Consider the following 20,857-nt stretch of genomic DNA (forward strand, 5'->3'; position numbering starts at 1 on the left):
GTTGCTAAACTTACTAAATCTTTCTTTTTTGTTGTAGTGCCCTGGTACTTTACTGTGTAAAATTACTTTTTGTATATATAGTACTAATGATGGAAACCTCTGTTTTCTCTGCCCTTAAACTACTGTTAAATCACCTCAGACATTTCCAGGAAGAGCTGAGATGTTTGGTTGTTCCCTCTCAATTGAGAGAGCTGTTGAAAGTACTACTAGACTCCCTTTTGTCCTGGTGAAAACGTGATATAGTGATGCTGACGAGGTAACCATATCTTCTACTGTAGCTGAGGAAGGAGCCTTGACATGGTCTTGAAGCTGCTGTATCTTGGTGTTGGGTTGATTTCCTCACAGGCTGGTGGCGATGCCATTTTGCTTTGTCAATTCACAAAATTCAAGGAAGCCAGACTCTTAATGTTTCAGAATCTTCTTCTGAATCTGTTAATTGCATATATAACACTTCAGTTGCCTTATAGATAATCCTTAATCTTCAGCCTCAACTCTGTAATCCGACCTCCAGTATTTAGTGAAGTCTTTGGGGAGTGATACTTTTTTAAAACAGCATGGGAATTGTTGTCTTTGTTGGAGGCATTATTGGCTCTGGAAACTGTTGAGCTAGAACCGACTGCTGCAAATGTATAGACCTGCTTGATTGAAACATCAGAAGAACCTTGCACATACCGAGTAAGCGTTTACTATTCTATGTTCTTAAACTTCTAAATGCTTGTTGCATCTCCAGTCAGAAGTAATGTAAATTTAAAAAACTCTTTGCCTTTTGTTCTAGTTCCTAGATTTAAAAATTCAAAGCTTTTAAATATATCTATTTCATGTAAGGAAATATACAAAAATGTGCACATTTATTCTCAACAAAATTATGAAAATATGGTATTACACAACAATATATGCCTTTGGTTTATTTTAACATGTACCCTTCAGGCTAAAAATGACATACATCTCTTTCTCCTTTTAAGAAAGCTTTGGCAAATTTAATATCAGTCTATCTGGCTTCTTAGCAAAAAATAAATAAATCAGGCACCAACCATTGTTGGGGATTAAACTATTTAGATGCTTATACTTTCAATGTTCTATCTTTATCTTCTTGGTGTTTCGCTGTTCCTCAGAAGAAACACTTCTATAAATATTACTTTATATAAGAACATATATGGGTCATTAGAAGCACTGTACTATTTATTTATATAAATTTGGCCAGCAAGGTAATTTGCTCATAATTTCTATCCTCCACGGCCAGCGTAGAGAAGCAGTAATTCTCACACCACACCACTCTTTCCGTCTCCAGCTATGTCTTCTTCTTTACCACTTGCATTTGATTTCTGAAGCATTTTGGGCCCACACAAACCAATAATAAGAGCTCCTGTTGGTGCAGTAATAAGAATTGCCAAAAATGCTACTGTTAGCAAGTCCATGCCATACTCTTCTAACTGTTTATCTCCTTTGCTTCTTGCAGCATCCAAAGCCACAGACCCTATCGCAGCCTACAAAAAAAATGATCAAAATTCAAATTAATAATTAGAAATATCAACCATTTTACCCATAATAATTTTCATATTTATATTAATTTAATGTACAATTCCAGAGAACCCTCTTTGGGACTTAAATGGACACTGAACACTAAATACATTAATAAGGCATAATAGTGAGGTTATTCCCTTCTTCCTCCTAGTCATGGGTGAGGCCATGTTGAAATCTGTCTTTCACTACATTCTAGTGCTGACCTGTTTGCACATGTGCAGTAACTCTCCTTCAGATACCTGCAGTGTAACCTAGGTTCCAAAATGGCAGCACCCCTGATTAGAGGGAGGTGCATGAAATGTATTTAGTGTCCCTTTAAGCCATCTCTAGTGGGCAAAATATTAAACTGAACATAATACAAAAAGTCAGAACATAAAATGGGTCATGCTTAAAGGTTATGTTTCATCTTTTTTTTTTTTAAATAAATCAATACATCAAAAAAGGAACAGCAGTGGAGACAGTTAAGATTGCATAACTTTGACCCTAAATCAAGTGGACACTGAGTGATGGCATCCATAACACACTGTTTTGTCACAGGTTTTGTTTTTTTGCAACAAAAGCATCATATACAATATCTGATTCTGTTGTTTATTATGAAGCAATATAATATCTACATCTAAGTAATGTATACTTTTCGATAAAATAATAATAAAATAGTCTTTTTGTACTATGGCAATAATTGTGTCTTTGAAGCCCGGTGCAAACAAAATGAATTCATGATATATGCTAAAGTCTTACATCTGTCAAAAAAGGACTTTTTTTTTCTTCTGAAATTGTAATATACCTGCTCATAACATTCCGATGACTACATTCACACTTCCACCATACAGTTTATCATAATTTTGTATCTATTTTTAATGTAAAATATATAAAGGTTGACTATAAATATGATTATGTAGGCTCTGTTGAAAATAAATTGTAAACCTCAAAAGCAAGGAATTTTCTCTAATATTATTATGTAAGATATTATAAAACTCATTATTTTGTTATAGATTAGAGAAGAGACCATTCTCCTTGAAGAACTGATTGACGTGTGTTGGTAATCTGCCTCCAAGTTGTTCACACCTGTTATGTGAATTGCTGACAGGGAGCACTGATTCCTCCCTGCCCAGGACAGAATCTGAGAGACTTCCTGCATGGCTAGTAGACTTTGGGTACCTCTCTGATGATTGATATAGGCCACCGGAAGTGGATACATTTTTCCTCCTTTACCAGAGGCCAGGCCGGATGAGCCCAAAGACTGTTAATTGGTAACCTTGCCTCTAAAAGAGGCCAAACTCCTTGTGCTCTTCGAGAATTCCAGACTGCTCCCCAGCCTAATATACTGGCATCCTTTGTGACAATGGCCCATGATGGATGAAAAAAAAAAGATGCCCCAAGGATCAAAGAAGGAATTTGAGTCCAACAAGACAGAGATTGTCTGACGGATAAATCCAGAGCGATTTGTTGCTCCAAATGTAGATAATTCTTTGACCACTAACTGAGCATGGATAGTTGAAGGGGACGTAAGTGAGAAAGGGGAAAAAAAGCACCTCGTCTGAAGCGGCCACCAACAGCTACAGATGGTAATGAAGTACCTCTGCAGGGAGAGACATGCTCTCTGGAGTTTTAACCTGTGTGGTTCCATCAGGAACAGATTCATACATACTGAATCTATTATGACTCCTATGTTACCCATGTAGCAGGATATAATGAGCTTTTGGGAACATTGATCTTCCAACCATGGTCTAGGAGAAATAATAGAAGCTTGTGAGTATGAGTGATCGCTAATGACAGAGAAGGAACTTGAACAAGTATGTCGTCCAGAAACAGTGCAATAGAAATCCCCTGAGCTCTGATCACCGCTAACAGAGCACCTAGCACTTTTGGAAAAATGCATGGAACTGTAGCCAGACCAAATGGAAGAGCGACAAACTGGTAGTGGTTGTCCATATAAGCAAATCTCAGGAACCTGTGGATAAGAATGTGCACCCTGTGGATAAGAACGTGCAGGTATGCATCCTTGAGGTCTATTGTAGTCAAAAACTGAACTTGTTGAATTTAGGCAAGATTGTGCAAATGGTTTTCATCTTGAAGGTGGGAACCCTGACAAACATGTTTAAAGTATTTAGGTCTAAAGACAGGTCTGTAAGTCCCTTCCTTCTTTGGGACAATGAACAGATTGGAGTAAAATCATTGACCCTGTTGATATACAGGCACGGAAATAATTACCCACATATCCTCTAATTCCTGAACAAAAAATGAGAAAGGCAGTGTCTTTGACTAAAGTTTGGGAATATTAGACAGATGTAATCGTCCTTGAGGAGGTCTGGATTGAAAGCCTATCCGGTAACCCTGAGAAATAATATTTCGATCCCAGGGGTCCTGGACTGACCTGAACTAGGCCTGAAAAAGATTCAGACTGCCACTAAAAAAGAATGTGGTTCGGGGGGTCGCACCTTCATGCTGATTTAGTGGTGTTGTTATCCAAGCCTGAACTAAATAGAATCTTCCCAATGGAAGGAAAGAGTCATTAGTCTATTTTTAGATATCTTGTCTGTTTTCCAAGATTTTAACCATAAGGATCATTTTACAGCATCACACAAATGCATTAACCATTTTAAAGGCATACATGCAATTTTGTAAATCCTCTGTAGAGGCATTGCCCAACACCATTTTAGCTAGGAAGTTGCACCATAGTATTCCTGCTGCAGCCACATAGGTGAGAGAAACAGCCAGTCTATGTAAAAGACCTGTTTGGAGAAAGAGTTTCCTTAAGAAAGACTCTAATTTGGGATCCATTGGGTCTTTAAACAAAGTGCTATCCTCCATAGGGATAGTCGTACGTTTGGCGAGAGTGGAAATAACACAATCAACCTTAGAGGGGCACTGAACCCAAGATTTTTCTTTTGTAATTCAGAAAGAGCATGCAATTTTAAGCAACTTTTTAATTTACTCCTATTATCAATTTTTCTTCGTTCTCTTGCTATCTTTATTTGAAAAAGAAGGCATCTAAGCTTTTTTGGGGTTCAGTACTCTGGACAGCACTTTTTTTATTGGTGGATGAATTTATCCACCAATCAGCAAGAACAACCCAGGTTGTTCACCAAAAATGGGCCGTCATCTAAACTTACATTCTTGCATTTCAAATAAAGATACCAAGAGAATGAAGAAAATTTTATAATAGAAGTAAATTAGAAAGTTGCTTAAAATTTCATGCTCAATCTGAATCAGGAAAGAAAATTTTTGGTTACAGTGTCCCTTTAAGGATTGTTTCCCACACTTCCACATTCTGTTCTGGAACGGGGCACATTTTCCTAAATCTTGTGTAAGGGGTGAAAGGTACACCTGCCTTTTTCCATTCTTTAGGAATATTGTCAGAGACTAAATCAGGAACCTGAAACACCTGTGAAATTTTCGGTGCAGCTTTGAAAACTATATTTAACTGATTAACAGGCTTTTTAGTCTTACTACTTTTTGCAATAAGTTGCAGATATGCTCCACCTTAAATCTAAAAGGTATTGTCAGATGAACAGGTTCCTGTTCATCTGATGATACTTCCCCATCAGAACTAGAAATATTTGCATCCTCAGAGTCAGAGCTCTGTAAGAGCGCAAGAACTTGGGGTTAATGGGATAGATTTTGCATATTAACCTCATGAGACTGAGTTAAAGTCTCAGATGTACTCTTACACTTACTTGGTTTGGGGATTGCCGCAAAAACAATCTCTCACAATTTTATACATGATTCTTTTAAATTCAGGAGTAAAATTAGTAGAACCGACCTAAGTGACCAGTATTGGGCAAACTTCCCTCTGAGAAGTGGAAGATTGTGTTTAGATTGCATGCAAAATCTGAGGCACACAATTTTCACAGATCTGGTTGACTTGGCATACTAGAACAGATTTTCAAAATAAACATATATATGTAGCTAGAGGTATATCAGAAACTGACTCCTCTATAGAAATATCAGTGGGGACAGAGACATTTTGTTTCATTGTTGTACTATATTAAAGTATGCAATGACACCTTATATAAAAAAAAGTACAGAGAAAAACTGGTAGAGAGCCCTCTACACTACATAACACTCCATCAGACACTTATACTATCTCCAAGAAAAATAAACTGTAAAGCCCCTAAGAAATGAAAGAGCCCTTAAGTACTCCCTGGCAGCTACTGTAAGGGTACTCACCCCCTTCCTGGGACTGGCAGGCACTGTATATAAAGTTAGAATCTGGCCCCAACTGTTGTAGTAGTAAATTATGCTGCTGGATTGAGAGAGAAAAGCCTGGGGACATTGAGGGGATGGAGCTACCACCGGGAGTTAAGCCGGTGTGTGTGAGAAAAAGTTATAACACCTTTTGTTCCATTGTTAATAAAAAATACTTCACCAAGCATGAAAACCTTTAAAAAAAAATCCCAAATAATGGTCCCCAGCCAACAGGAGACTCCTCTTATAAACCGCATATTGCAATAAGCAAAAGTCGATCTTCTTAAAGGGCCATACACCTCAATATTACAAATGCCACCAGAATTTACCTATGAGCTGCCAGAGGACTGTGACGGGTCAGAGGCTTCCCTAATAATGTTCACAATGATGATAGAAACCTTAGGGACCTGATAGGGAGAGTACCTGTGTCAGAGTACCTACAAATAACCTCTGGGCTGTGTGTGCTCTGTGTAAAGTCACGTACCTTACATAGCACCCCTCCACTGGCTTACGAGGCATGTCAATTTATGTCAATGCACCTGCAGCAGTATCCTGTAGATCTTCTTTGTAAATGATATTCCCCAAGGACTCTGAGTCTCACATAAGTTTGAGCTCCCAATTTGTAATCCATAAGCAAGTAGCTGGAACAACCCCTATTCTCAACTATCTCCTACGAGGCCAAGAACAGAACTAAGAGAGAGATGAGAGGGTTTTAAAGCTCTTTTATGGGTTCTTGACCTCTTCCTAGTGGCAGGAAATATATCCCATATGTTATGGAGGACTGTGGACCATCCTTTTCCGAAAGAAATTCAGACTTTTATTCTCTTTTTTTATGCAGCCCTATATTTAATGGTTCTTTAACCACACTTCTCAGCATCTTATCGCTTTCAGTCAATAGCCCAGCCTTTGGTATTATGAATTTTTACCTCATAGAAGACTGACAACATATAAATATATTTTATTGCCAATATCTATTTACATTTGTGACTTTGTTTAAACTAGCTTATTTTAACTATATTTAATTTTATTTGAATTTCTGTTGGTGTGTATATATACACTCTTGAAAGAACATTAACCCTTTGGTGTTAATGACAGCTCAAAGCCGTCACTAGCACTCTCCCACCTTGAGGGAGATCTGGGGGCTCCCACCCACTCCTACTCCGGCGATCGTGCCTGTAGAGTGACAGGCATCGCTGAGGCTTCCCGTTTTGCGTGGCGACGTCATGCGCAATAACGTGATGACGTCACCGCGCAACTTTATTTATACTTAACAATGTTAAGTATAGGAGCAGGGGGCATGCTGCTTAGAAGCCTGTATCTCAGGCAACTAAGCAGCTACAGACCCCCAAGACCACCATTGGAAAGGTAATCGCCTAACCTTTCCAACAGTGTAAGTCTTGAAAGAAAAAAAAATGTTTTTAAAAAATTGTTCAAAAATTTAAAAAAACATAAAAAAATCTTAGCACCCAGGTGGGATGGTGCTTAGCACTCAAAGGGTTAAACAATGCTTTATTTATTCATAAGAAATTCTTCACTGCATTGATATATATGTATATATATATACAATATCAGAAAAAGACCTTGCACTCGCTGGATTTTTTAACAAACTTTTTTACTTGGCAAAATTAGTGACGTTTCGGGGACAGTGTATCCCCTTCCTCAGATACACTGTCCCCGAAACGTCACTAATTTTGCCAAGTAAAAAAGTTTGTTAAAAAATCCAGCGAGTGCAAGGTCTTTTTCTGATATTGTATTTAATTTCACTAGCACCCTGGTTGCTGCAAATAAGTGAGAGTGCACATCTTTGCTAAATGTGTATATATATATATATATATATATATATTGTGACAGAACCCAAGGCATAGTAATGGAAGGTGTCTATATTCCCTCAAAAGTGCTGCAGTGCGGGGTATGGTCTGACAACCCCAGGGAGAATTGTTATGTTTGTTTGCCACATAGAGAAAATATGTGATTTATTTCTGGGTCCCTGGGGTGGAGTATTTGGAGAGTAGGGTGGGCCAGTGCTCCACCCCGCAGTTTGCAGGTAGCACATTATGTCAAAAAGTCCAGTCCAGGAATTCTGTCTGACTCAGCTAGCTACTCACCTGCATATGGTAATTGACAGCAGGTGCTAATAAAATCCCCAGTCAGGGTTTGAGAGGTAGATTTTTGCCAGCAGTAAAGGAAAACTGCAAACACTCTCCTGAGAGACTGAGAGGAATTATATCTAAAGGACAAAGTTTGAAAGGTCTGTGCAATATTACTTTTGTGAAAAGCTACTTAGTGCAGACAGTTGTACTTGTTAGTATGTGCTCAGTGGAGCAAGCCTCTTTTGTTTTGTTTATGTTTATTTTGCCTGTTTTTGCCAGACCTGATAATAAACAGACTGTATTTTATAAAGCTACAACCTTGTGTGGTGTTTCCAGCTTTGAGGACTGTGTGTTTCCAAGATCCCAGGTCACATATAGTGGAGGTAGCGGGCAACACACTGATAGTCTGTTAAGGAAACAATACCACACTTAAAATGGAGGAAGTTGTAAAGGCTTTACTACAGGCTACGGCCACACAGCAGCAAGCTACTGCCAGCCAGCAAGAAAATATTGCAGTGCTACAAAAACTGGTATTAACACAAAGAGAGGAACAGCAGAATATCGCACGTACCATGCAGCAGGAGATTCAAGGCCTATCTGAAAGACTGGGCAGGTGTGCTGCAGAAATTCCACACAGTTCTAAGACTCTGAGAGTGAGTAACTATTTGCAAAAGATGGTGGCTACAGATGATGTGGAGGCTTACCTGATGGCTTTTGAAAGGACAGCCGAAAGAGAAGGGTGGCCTGCGTCTGAATGGGCAAGTCTCCTTGCGCCATTTCTGAGTGGAGAACCTCAGAAGGCATATTATGATTTGGAGCCTGAGCAGGCCAGTGACTATAAAAAGCTAAAAACAGAAATCTTGGCCCGCCTGGGAGTAACGACAGCAGTAAGGGCCCAGCGATTTCACTCCTGGACTTACAGTCAAGACAAAGCCGTGCGGTCACAGATGTTTGACTTGATACATCTTGCCAGGAAATGGCTACAGCCAGAGGTCAACTCAGCTAGTCACATTGTGGAACAGCTCGTGATGGACCGGTTCCTGCGAGGATTGCCTGTTTCCCTGCGGCGGTGGGTCAGCCAGAGTGAACCTAAAACTGCTGACGGTCTAGTTGCCCTGGTGGAACGCTATTTGACTGCCGGAGAGTTTCTACAAATCCCCAACCAGGAAAGACCTAGAACCCCGAAGATCCAGAGTCCCAGTAAATTGGGTAAGACTGTTCCGGGGAAAAGGGGGTATCGGGAGGAGCAGATGGGTTTTTACAACCCGAGAGACATTACAGCAAGGGACAAGAGTTTTGTGAGGCAGGAAGGGTCCACAATAGCCTCAAAGATGTTGTCTAATGCTAATATTAAATGTTTTCAATGTAAAGAGTATGGACATTTTGCAAAGGACTGCCCTGAGAATGATGTTGCTATGGAATGTAATGTTGGCAATATGAGAGACAATTATTCATTGTACTCTCGCTCAGTATATGTAATTACCAAAAATGATTGTTTAAATGGCCACCCTTGGTGCACTGTAAGGGTGGAGGGAAATGAAATTAAAGCTTTGCTGGACTCTGGTAGCATGGTTACGCTCATAGACAGGGGTCTGTTGAGAAATACTCCTATTGATAATTACCAGAACCTAGATATTGCTTGTGTCCATGGGGACATACACAAGTATCCAACTGCTAAAGTACTTATTGAAACTCAAAATGGCCCTATAAATCATAGAGTTGGTTTAGTGGATAAATTAGTCCATGAAATGATAATAGGCAGAGATTTTCCCCATTTTTTGAATCTATGGGATGCTGCTGAGGAAAATTCACCGGATTCAGTAGAGGGCGCTGTTTGTGACTTTCCCTTTTCTGATTTATTGGGGGATGACTTAGACAAAATAACTCCTGCTAGAGGGAAACACTCAACCCCTATGGAAACCCTAGTTGGATGTAATACTGAACAGAATAATACAGATCAATCTAATATATCTGAACCTGATGTAGAAATAACTGACCTAGAGGTTAGCCCAAGTAACTTTAGGGCTGCACAATGAGAGGATCCAACTTTAGCTGCGGCTAGAAACTATATTTCCGTAAGAAATGGCACCCCCATTAATACTGATAAAGCACTCACCTATCCATACTTTGAAGTGGAAAATGATTTATTGTACAGAGTTGGGAAAAAGGAGTCTGTCAAACAGCTGTTAGTACCCCAGGCATATCGACACACTGTATTAAATCTGGCACATACTTGGGGGGCACTTGGGGATTGAAAAAACCAGAGAGAGAATTCTTAGGAGGTTTTATTGGCCAGGTGTAATGGCATCTATCACAAATTATTGTTCTTCTTGTCCTGAATGCCAATTAACTGCCCCTCTTACAGCATACCGTAGCCCCTTGGTGCCCTTACCCATAATTGAGGTCCCATTTGAACGCATTGGTATGGATTTTGTGGGTCCTCTTGTAAAGTCTGCAAGGGGGCACCAGTATATATTGGTAATAGTAGACTATGCTACACGTTACCCTGAGGCAATACCCATGCGTACTACTTCAGCAAAAGCAATTGCTAAGGAGTTAATGTTAATGTTCAGCCGTGTTGGGATTCCCAAAGAAATATTAACAGACCAAGGCACTCCATTTATGTCGAGAATTACAAAGGAGTTGTGTAATCTTCTTCATATAAAGCATCTAAAAACATCCGTATATCACCCACAAACTGATGGTCTGGTAGAGCGATTTAATAAAACACTAAAGGCTATGCTCAAAAAAGTAATTGATAAAGATGGAAAAAACTGGGATTTCCTTTTGCCTTATTTAATGTTTTCCATCCGAGAGGTCCCTCAAGCTTCTACTGGGTTTTCGGCCTTTGAACTTTTGTATGGAAGACACCCCAGAGGGTTGCTAGACATAGCTAAGGAGACTTGGGAACAGGAGTCAACCCCTCACAGAAGTGTGATTGAACATATAACTCAGATGCAGGATCGGATGACAGCCATTATGCCCATAGTTAGAGAACACATGGAAAATGCCCAACAGAACCAGCAGAAGAGCTATAATAGAAATGCCAGGGTTCGTGTGTTTAATCCAGGAGACAGAGTACTAGTCCTGGTTCCCACTGTAGAGAACACATTTTTGGCAACATGGCATGGGCCATATGAAGTCATTGACAGAGTGGGGGAAGTAAATTACAAAGTAAGACAGCCTGGGAGGCGAAAGGAGGTACAGATTTACCATGTGAATTTACTTAAACCGTGGAAAGAAAGAGAAACACTTGTGGCTATAAAAACAGCAGACCTCCCTACAATGGAAGAGCATGAACCCGTAGTCAATATCTCAGAAACCCTGACTATCCACCAGAAGAGGGAGGTAACAGACTTCATCAGATTAAATAAAGATGTTTTCTCCTCAGTCCCAGGAAGAACTACGATAATAGAGCATGACATTGTCACTGAACCGGGAAAAAGGATAAATCTAAAGCCATATAGAATACCTGAAGCCCGGAGGGAAGCAATCAAATTGGAAGTAAAGAAAATGCTGGACCTTGGGGTAATTGAAGAATCCCAAAGTGACTGGAGTAGCCCAATTGTGCTTGTACCAAAGCCTGATGGCACAATCAGGTTTTGTAATGATTACCGGAAGCTGAATGCAATATCCAAGTTTGATGCATACCCCATGCCAAGGGTTGATGAACTTGTGGAGAGACTCGGGAGAGCCGGGTACCTTACCACATTGGATTTGACCAAGGGTTATTGGCAAGTGCCGCTTACAGGATGGGCAAAGGAAAAGACTACCTTCTCTACTCCAGATGGGCTCTTCCAATACAAGGTGTTACCTTTTGGCCTACATGGTGCTCCAGCAACATTTCAAAGAATGATGGACCGGATCTTAAGGCCACATGCTCATTATGCTGCAGCTTACTTAGATGACGTGGTCATACATAGCGAAGATTGGGAGTCTCACTTGCCAAAAGTGCAAGCTGTCCTTAATTCCATAAGAAATGCCGGTCTGACAGCAAATCCGAGTAAATGTACCATTGGCTTGGAGGAGGCCAAGTATCTTGGCTATTCCATTGGAAGAGGAATAGTAAAGCCACAACTTGCTAAAGTTGAAGCCATAAGGAATTGGCCACGACCTATGACGAAGAAACAGGTCAGAACATTTCTTGGGCTTGTTGGCTACTACAGAAGGTTTATCTCCAACTTTGCTACTATAGCAGGTCCTTTAACTGACCTCACTAAAGCAAAAGCTCCAGTAATAGTGAAATGGTCCCCTGAAGCTGAACAGGCATTTCAAAATCTCAAGGAAGCCATCTGTAGACAACCAGTGTTAGTCACCCCTGATTTTTCAAAGGAGTTTGTTTTACAGACGGATGCCTCTGATGTAGGGCTTGGAGCAGTGCTTTCCCAGGAAAGTCAAAGTGAAGAGCACCCAATACTATACCTGAGCCGTAAACTTCAACCTAGAGAAAAGAACTATTCGATTGTTGAAAAGGAGTGTCTAGCAATTAAATGGGCTGTTGAAACTCTCAAATGTTATTTGTTGGGCAGAAAATTTAGACTAGTTACTGATCATGCACCTCTCAAATGGATGAGTCAAAATAAGGATAATAATAGTAGAGTTACACGCTGGTTCCTTAGTTTGCAACCCTATCTCTTCTCAGCAGAACACAGGGCAGGAAGTAAACAGGGTAATGCTGATGGCCTTTCACGTATGCATATGCTTTTGGCCATGGTCGCTCACCCCACTAGGTCTGAGCTGGCGGGGAGGATGTGTGACAGAACCCAAGGCATAGTAATGGAAGGTGTCTATATTCCCTCAAAAGTGCTGCAGTGCGGGGTATGGTCTGACAACCCCAGGGAGAATTGTTATGTTTGTTTGCCACATAGAGAAAATATGTGATTTATTTTTGGGTCCCTGGGGTGGAGTATTTGGAGAGTAGGGTGGGCCAGTGCTCCACCCCGCAGTTTGCAGGTAGCACATTATGTCAAAAAGTCCAGTCCAGGAATTCTGTTTGACTCAGCTAGCTACTCACCTGCATATGGTAATTGACAGCAGGTGCTAATAAAATCCCCAGTCAGGGTTTGAGAGGTAGATTTTTGCCAGCAGTAAAGGAAAACTGCAAACACTCTCCTGAGAGACTGAGAGGAATTATATCTAAAGGACAAAGTTTGAAAGGTCTGTGCAATATTACTTTTGTGAAAAGCTACTTAGTGCAGACAGTTGTACTTGTTAGTAAGTGCTCAGTGGAGCAAGCCTCTTTTGTTTTGTTTATGTTTATTTTGCCTGTTTTTGCCAGACCTGATAATAAACAGACTGTATTTTATAAAGCTACAACCTTGTGTGGTGTTTCCAGCTTTGAGGACTGTGTGTTTCCAAGATCCCAGGTCACAATATATATATATATATATATATATATATATATATATATATATATATATATATATATATATATATGGGAAAAGCATTTAAAACTGTTATTTTGTAAGAAAAATATGCAGTTTTCTGCAGGCCCAGGTCACACAATTTAAAAAGCCTCTTGAATGTTCTTTATCTTCATTTGCTATCGCCAGTTAGGAAAAAATATAACCAAGCCTCTGCATATATCAATTAATCACTGTGCATCACTTAGGAGGGCCAGGGTTCTACATTCCATGAAATGCATTCCAGCTACTCTGGTGGGAGTGGAAACACTACAATTTTCAACATTATATATCAAAAGGTAAGAAGGCAAATAAATAATGAAAGTGCACAGCAAAGTATTTTTGTTTTTTTTCAATTGCGCATAATTACAACATGATTAAGGTCAGGTGCTGACCGAAACGTTGTTTTTGTTTTTTGGCGATGTCTCACATTAAAGGCTATTGAAACTTATATTTTGGTGCTACTCACTCTTTGTTTGCCGTTTGGATTTGGGGTATGTGCATGGACCCCTGTAGCACGCACCTAATACTTTGCAGTGAGTGCTGGGCCTACCTCCTATTTCTACATTGTATTATTAAAACGAGGCATATTAAAGTGACCAATAAGTAGATATTTTTCTTTCACTTACATCATACTTGACACCACACATAACTTCCTCATACAGGACTATTACAGCAATAGAATACTTTTACCTATTTTCATTTGTTTCCTATTATTTGGCAGTCGTGATTTATAATTATTTTCCTCTACATCATGTCTATCTCTAGGGCTCAGAAATAGATATGTAGCATTTTTCTCATAACATTTTAGTTGGTATAATTAAATAAAAATACTGTATATAAATATGATCCACATTTTATATTGCAATATAATTTAGTTGCCTTATACTGCAGTAATGGTCCATAATACATCTGCAAATGCATCACACAATAGTGTAAGAGACACCCACCCTTCCACTAAACCAAGGGTTACATTGTCATTACATTCTTATCCTTAAACTGCTTCACACTGAACCTTGTGCTTTTATTATTTTTTTTATAAAATAATTGCAAATACTATCTCTATATATTTTACATTGCATAATCCAAGACTAAGACTTGCACTTATTATAGGTAATAGGTCTGCCAATGGTATAATCACACACATTGCATAAGCTTGCTGATCACGGATTTATGACCACACTTGCTTTGGTATTGCTGAGTGCATATTCATATAAAGTTGCTTTGTCATTAGTTCACTATTGTTAATAAATTGTACTTTGACTTATAATTCATTACTGGCTAACGGTTTTAGCCTAGGAGAATTACAAAGGCCTGTGTCACCCTGATTGTTTCTGTGCATAGGGTGGCTGCTCGTTACGGTCCCAGGAGGGGAGAGACCTTGACGTCCTTGGTCCTGGGCTTTAACCGTTTGGCAGCTTGACAATACATTTATTGGGACATATTGTGACTCTGACGAGGTGCTGCTACTCCTTTGGATATTTCTTTTTTTCTTTGGGGTGAGTGCAGAGCCTTGGTAGCGTGCACCTTTATTCAGGAGTGCTGGACGTTTTACTTTAATTCTTAAACCGTTTGGCGTCAAATGCAACGGACTCTCCTATTTTTGTTTTTAAATATTACTGTGTGTTTGCTAGAGAGTGACAGGTTTTCTGTTGATAATTTTGTTGTGTATTTTTCCCCCCATGGGCTTGTCACCCAGGCTGGTCAGGGGTTAACTGCCTGAGTTGCCAGAAACTATACAGCTGCCTCTAGGTATTCAGGTCTGTGGGTTTTTCGGTGACTTAGGATGTGTACCCTGTCCATTTCTGTGTTTTGTATCCATCTACACATAATATATTTAAAAATAAAAAGAACATTTTATTTTAAATGAAGAACATAGGAATTTAAAGTATTCCTTACGCACCTTTGGCTTTAGTGCATTTGATCTAGCACACTTTTACAATCCAATGTGTTCAGCTAGAGACTACTAGTGTATTGCTGCTCCTTCAACAAAAGGATACCAAGAGAATGAAGCACATTTGAAAATAGATGTGGATTGGAAAGTTTAAAATGATATGCTCTATCTGAATCATGAAATAAACATTTTGGTATGAATGTCCCTTTAAGTCAGCAGACAAGGAATGCAGTGGTCGTTGTGTTAGTGAATTGTTTTGCAGTTATTTGTTTAAACCAATTAAGGAAAGATATGTAGCATGGCTAGCCTTGATACGTCAGCAGTGTGCTTTTCCAGGCCTAAGAATTAGAAAAGTCACAATTTTCAGCACTAAATAACATGCAAAATAAATAAACAATGAAAGTATATTTCAAAGTTTTACTATGCATAACTAAACATTTTATATTAAAATGTCAAGGTGTCCATTATCTCTAACTCCTTTCAACCATGATAACAGTGTAAAAATATATCTATAAATCATCATGGATGAGCCAATCACATGAGGCATCTATGAGCAGCAACCAATCAGCAGCTACTGAGCCTATCTAGATATGCTTTTCAGCAAAGTATATTAAGAGAATGAAGCAAATTAGATAATAGAAGTAAATTAGAAAGTTGTTTAAAATCGCATGCTCTTTCTAAATCATGAAAGAAAAAATGTGGGTTTCATGTCCCTTTAACTAATATGACTACATAGTTCTCCTAACTTATTTAAGCTATTTTAAGAAAAGACAAACTTAGACGTCTATTGCTTCCTATCTTACCCCAAAACTTATTTAATCATTCATGATAAAAGCTCAAGAGATATGGAGAGGAAACACAAAATGGACAATATACACCAATTTTCATATAACTGTGTGTAATAGACACTACTATAAAGAAGAATATGCACAGATACTGATGTAAAAATACAGAGCAAAACCTTTTAAAAACTTACTTAGAAGCTCCCAGTTTAGCACTGATGAGGTAGTCTGGGACACCCACTGAAAGGGGCCAGAAAGCAGGAAGAGCAGACACTCCCCCTTCCACTGCATATGAAAAGACAGATTACACAAACAGGAGCAAGCAGTAATCTGTAGACTTGAGTCTACATCTGATACTTTGGGGCTTGGTTAAAAGTCTGAAAATCAGCACAATGTTATTAAAAAATAAGCAAAAGATTGTTACAAAAACACTCTGAGATGGGCTATAAAAAATGGATCATCTACAAAACATTTATGCAAAGAAAAATCTAGTGTATAATGCCCCTTTAAGCTAAAGTTCGGTGTCTATTTTCTTTATCATTTACTTACATGTTATGAGATAATACCATACCTGAACTGTTGCTTTAGGAATCCATGCCAGGGAAATAAATATTTTTTCCTTCATACGAAAACCAGCCCAGCACACCATCAAGAACGTGACACATATCCTTACTACCAGGGCAATACTGAGAGTTGCAACGCAAAGGCCTGAAATTCATGCATAGAATAATTAGATATTTAAAATTGTACAAGGTTTAAAGAAAGCAAAATGAATGTCTTAAAGTTAACTTCATATTGAATTAAATATTTATATTATCATAACGCTGTAGAATTATATTTGCAAAATAAATATCCATTCATGAAGATATTCTGGGCACAAACGGCAGTGAAGAATAGAGTATTTTACCCTTGCCAGTAACAAGACAGAGCATACAATTTTAAGCAACTTTCCAATTTATTCATTTTTAGGTATTCTTTGATGAAAGCCTTACCTAGGTAGGCTCAGATACAGCAATGCACAACTGGGAACTAGCTACTGATTGGTAGCTACACATATATGCCTCTTGTCATTGGCTCACCTGATGTATTCATTCCTGCTCCATCAACAAAAGATACCAAGGGAACAAAGCAAATACAATAATAGAAGTAAATCAGAAAGTTGTTTAAAATGTCATGCTCTGTCTGAATCGTGAAAGAAAAACAATTGTGTTGAGTCCACGCCATCAAGCAGAGCTATCTCATCTTTAGATGCAACATTAGTAGACTCTCCAATATCAGTCATTTGTGGCTCTTGTAATAACAGAGGGGCAAATCCAGATCTCCATCATTTAATCCCTTGAGCCATTTGGACGTAGGTACTATGTCACAAAGTGCTTTGCTCAGCGTACTGTGTTGACGTAGTATCTACGAACAACACATAGGCATCTGTTGCGGTCACCACTCTCAGCTTAGACAGCAGGAGTCACAACCAGGGGGCAGAAGACATCTGCCTTCATATGGTAAAGAATCCAGATTACTGATCGTTACAGAGACACTGTCTGTGTCACTCTCTGTTACGATCATCATTTGGTGCAGATTGGGAGTGGTGGGAGTGAAGGAGGGTGGATTGGCCTAGCGGTAGAAGGGAGGAGGAGGGGTTCCCTACAACACTGAAAACAATTATGAAGGGGGGGAGCTACACTATGGAGTAGTAATGTTGGAGGGGGAAGGGAGGACCATACACTACAGAAAACTTTCATCTTGGAGGGGGCAACTACTAAATATATAAAATTATTAATATAAAAAAATTACATAGTTTGTGGCTGGCAGTCTGGTTGCCAGTAACAAACATGGCGGTGGTCAGTCAGAGGGTAAGAGAGCTGTTTCAGGGGTAGGGGTCAGAGAGTTGGGTGGGATCCCTAGACTACACTACAGATATAAATATATATATATATTTTTTTTATTTTTTTTTAAAAAGCACTTAACTTCCTACTGGCAGACTTTTTGCCAGTATTTAAGATTGTGGTGAGTGACGGGTGGAGTCAAGAGAGCGAGGAATGGATTAGGTAGGGATCAGGAGGTGGGAGGGTTATCTCTACACTACAGCAAATATTAACCTTACAAGCTAACTGATTAACTCCACAGAAAGAAACTTCAAGTGTGGTACGCAACTGCAATTAGGGGTTTTCTAATTAACAAAAGCAAATGGCAATGCCATGCATGCTTGCTATTTCTGAACAAAGGGGATCCCAGTGAAGGCTTTACAACGAACCGCAGTAGTTTTGTGTAAATAATTTCAGTGACAAAACCCATACTTTCCAAAAAAACGATGCCACTATTTGGCCGCCAGATATGATCAAATAAAAAAAATAATAATATTCAAATATACCAAAATAGGCCTAGAGCAATACCTTGGTTTGTATACTTTAAAGGGACAATCTACTTGAAAATTGTTATTGTTTAATCCCTTAATTACCGGGCACTTCAGACAAAAACTTTCCCAAAAGACCAGAGCATTTTTAGCATTTTTGCCATCACTATTTTTAACAGAAAGAGCCTTTTTTATATTTACCTATCAAAACTATATATTTTTTTTAATAGACAACCCAAAGTATTGATCTAGGCCCATTTTGGTATATTTCATGCCACCATTTCTTTCATGTAATTAGCAAGAGTCCATGGGGCCCATTTATCAAAGGGCTTGCGGACCTGATCCGACACTGCGGATCAGGTCCGCAAGACCTCGCTAAATGCGGAGAGCAATACGCTCTCCACATTTAACATTGCACCAGCAGCTCACAAGAGCTGCTGGTGCAACGCCGCCCCCTGCTGACTCGCGGCCAATCGGCCGCCAGCAGGGAGCTGTCAATCAACCCGATCGTATTCGATCGGGTTGATTTCCGGCGGTTCCTGTCCGCCTGCTCAGAGCAGGCGGACAGGGTTATGAAGCAGCGGTCTTTAGACCGCTGCTTCATAACTTGTGTTTCTGGCGAGTCTGAAGACTCGCCAGAAACACGGCCCTTCAAGCTCCATACGGAGCTTGATAAATGGGCCTGTATGAGCTAGTGACGTATGGGATATACATTCCTACCAGGAGGGGCAAAGTTTCCCAAACCTCAAAATGCCTATAAATACACCCCTCACCACACCCACAAATCAGTTTTACAAACTTTGCCTCCCATGGAGGTGGTGAAGTAAGTTTGTGCTAGATTCTACGTTGATATGCGCTTTGCAGCAGGCTGGAGCCCAGTTTTCCTCTCAGTGTGCAGTGAATGTCAGAGGGATGTGAAGAGAGTATTGCCTATTTGAATTCAATGGTCTCCTTCTACGGGATCTATTTCATAGGTTCTCTGTTATCGGTCGTAGAGATTAATCTCTTACCTCCCTTTTCAGATCGACGATATACTCTTATATACCATTACCTCTACTGATTCTCGTTTCAGTACTGGTTTGGCTTTCTACTACATGTAGATGAGTGTCCTGGGGTAAGTAAGCCTTATTTTTTGTGACACTCTAAGCTATGGTTGGGTACTTTTATATAAAGTTCTAAATATATGTGTTTAAACATTTATTTGCCTTGATTCAGGATGATCAATATTCCTTATTTCAGACAGTCAGTTTCATTATTTGGGATAATGCATATGAATTAAAACATTTTTTTCTTACCTTAAAAATTGACTTTTTTCCCTGTGGGCTGTTAGGCTCGCGGGGGCTGAAAATGCTTCATTTCTTCAAGAACATGGTTGGAGGATCAATTTACCAAAGAGTTCATTGATTCCTCAGACAAGGGTAACCTTTTTAGGTTTCCAAATAGATTCAGTGTCCATGACTTTGTCTCTGACGGACAAGAGACGTCTGAAATTGGTTTCAGCTTGTCGAAACCTTCAGTCTCAATCATTCCCTTCGATAGCCTTATGCATGGAAATTCTAGGTCTTATGACTGCTGCATCGGACGCGATCCCCTTTGCTCGTTTTCACATGCGACCTCTTCAGCTTTGTATGCTGAACCAGTGGTGCAGGGATTATACAAAGATATCACAGTTGATATTTTTAAATCCGATTGTATGACACTCTCTGACGTGGTGGACAGATCACCATCGTTTAGTTCAAGGGGCTTCTTTTGTTCTTCCAACCTGGACTGTGATCTCAACAGATGCGAGTCTGACAGGTTGGGGAGCTGTATGGGGGTCTCTGACAGCGCAGGGGGTTTGGGAATCTCAGGAGGCGAGATTACCCATCAACATTTTGGAACTCCGTGCGATTTTCAGAGCTCTTCAGTTGTGGCCTCTTCTGAAGAGACAATCGTTCATTTGTTTTCAGACGGACAATGTCACAACCGTGGCATATGTCAATCATCAAGGGGGGACTCACAGTCCTCTGGCTATGAAAGAAGTATCTCGGATACTTGCTTGGGCGGAATCCAGCTCCTGTCTAATTTCTGTGGTTCACATCCCAGGTGTAGACAATTGGGAAGCGGATTATCTCAGTCGCCAAACGTTACATCCGGGCGAATGGTCTCTTCACCCAGAGGTGTTTCTTCAGATTGTTCAAATCTGGGGTCTTCCAGAAATAGATCTGATGGCTTCTCATCTAAACAAGAAACTTCCCAGGTATCTGTCCAGATCCAGGGATCCTCAGGCGGAGGCAGTGGGTGCATTGTCACTTCCTTGGAAGTATCATCCTGCCTATATCTTTCCACCTCTGGTTCTTCTTCCAAGAGTGATCTCCAAGATTCTAAAAGAGCGTTCGTTTGTTCTGCTGGTGGCTCCAGCATGGCCTCTCAGGTTTTGGTATGCGGATCTTGTTCGGATGGCTACTTGCCAACCTTGGACTCTTCCGTTAAGACCAGACCTTCTATCTCAAGGTCCTTTTTTCCATCAGGATCTCAAATCATTAAATTTGAAGGTATGGAGATTGAATGCTTGATTCTCAGTCATAGAGGTTTCTCTGATTCCGTAATTAATACTATGTTACAGGCTCGTAAATCTGTGTCTAGGAAGA

General features: G+C 39.7%; 1 protein-coding gene across 1 annotated transcript in view; it reads right to left on the reverse strand.

The window, feature by feature from the left end:
• Window positions 1-831: 831 nt before the first annotated feature.
• The window catches only part of LOC128649935 (sodium/hydrogen exchanger 9B2), a 346,495-nt gene continuing 326,469 nt past the window's right edge, over window positions 832-20,857 (reverse strand). Inside the window, exons 11-12 of the mRNA XM_053703502.1 lie at window positions 16,449-16,585; window positions 832-1,484 (exon numbers count right to left, since the gene is read on the reverse strand). Of these exons, the coding sequence (XP_053559477.1) occupies window positions 1,260-1,484; window positions 16,449-16,585 (362 nt within the window). The 3' untranslated portion in view covers window positions 832-1,259. The remainder of the gene's footprint in view (window positions 1,485-16,448; window positions 16,586-20,857) is intronic.

The sequence above is a fragment of the Bombina bombina genome, chromosome 2 (genome assembly GCF_027579735.1).
Source record: "Bombina bombina isolate aBomBom1 chromosome 2, aBomBom1.pri, whole genome shotgun sequence".
Taxonomy (NCBI): Eukaryota; Metazoa; Chordata; class Amphibia; order Anura; family Bombinatoridae; genus Bombina; species Bombina bombina.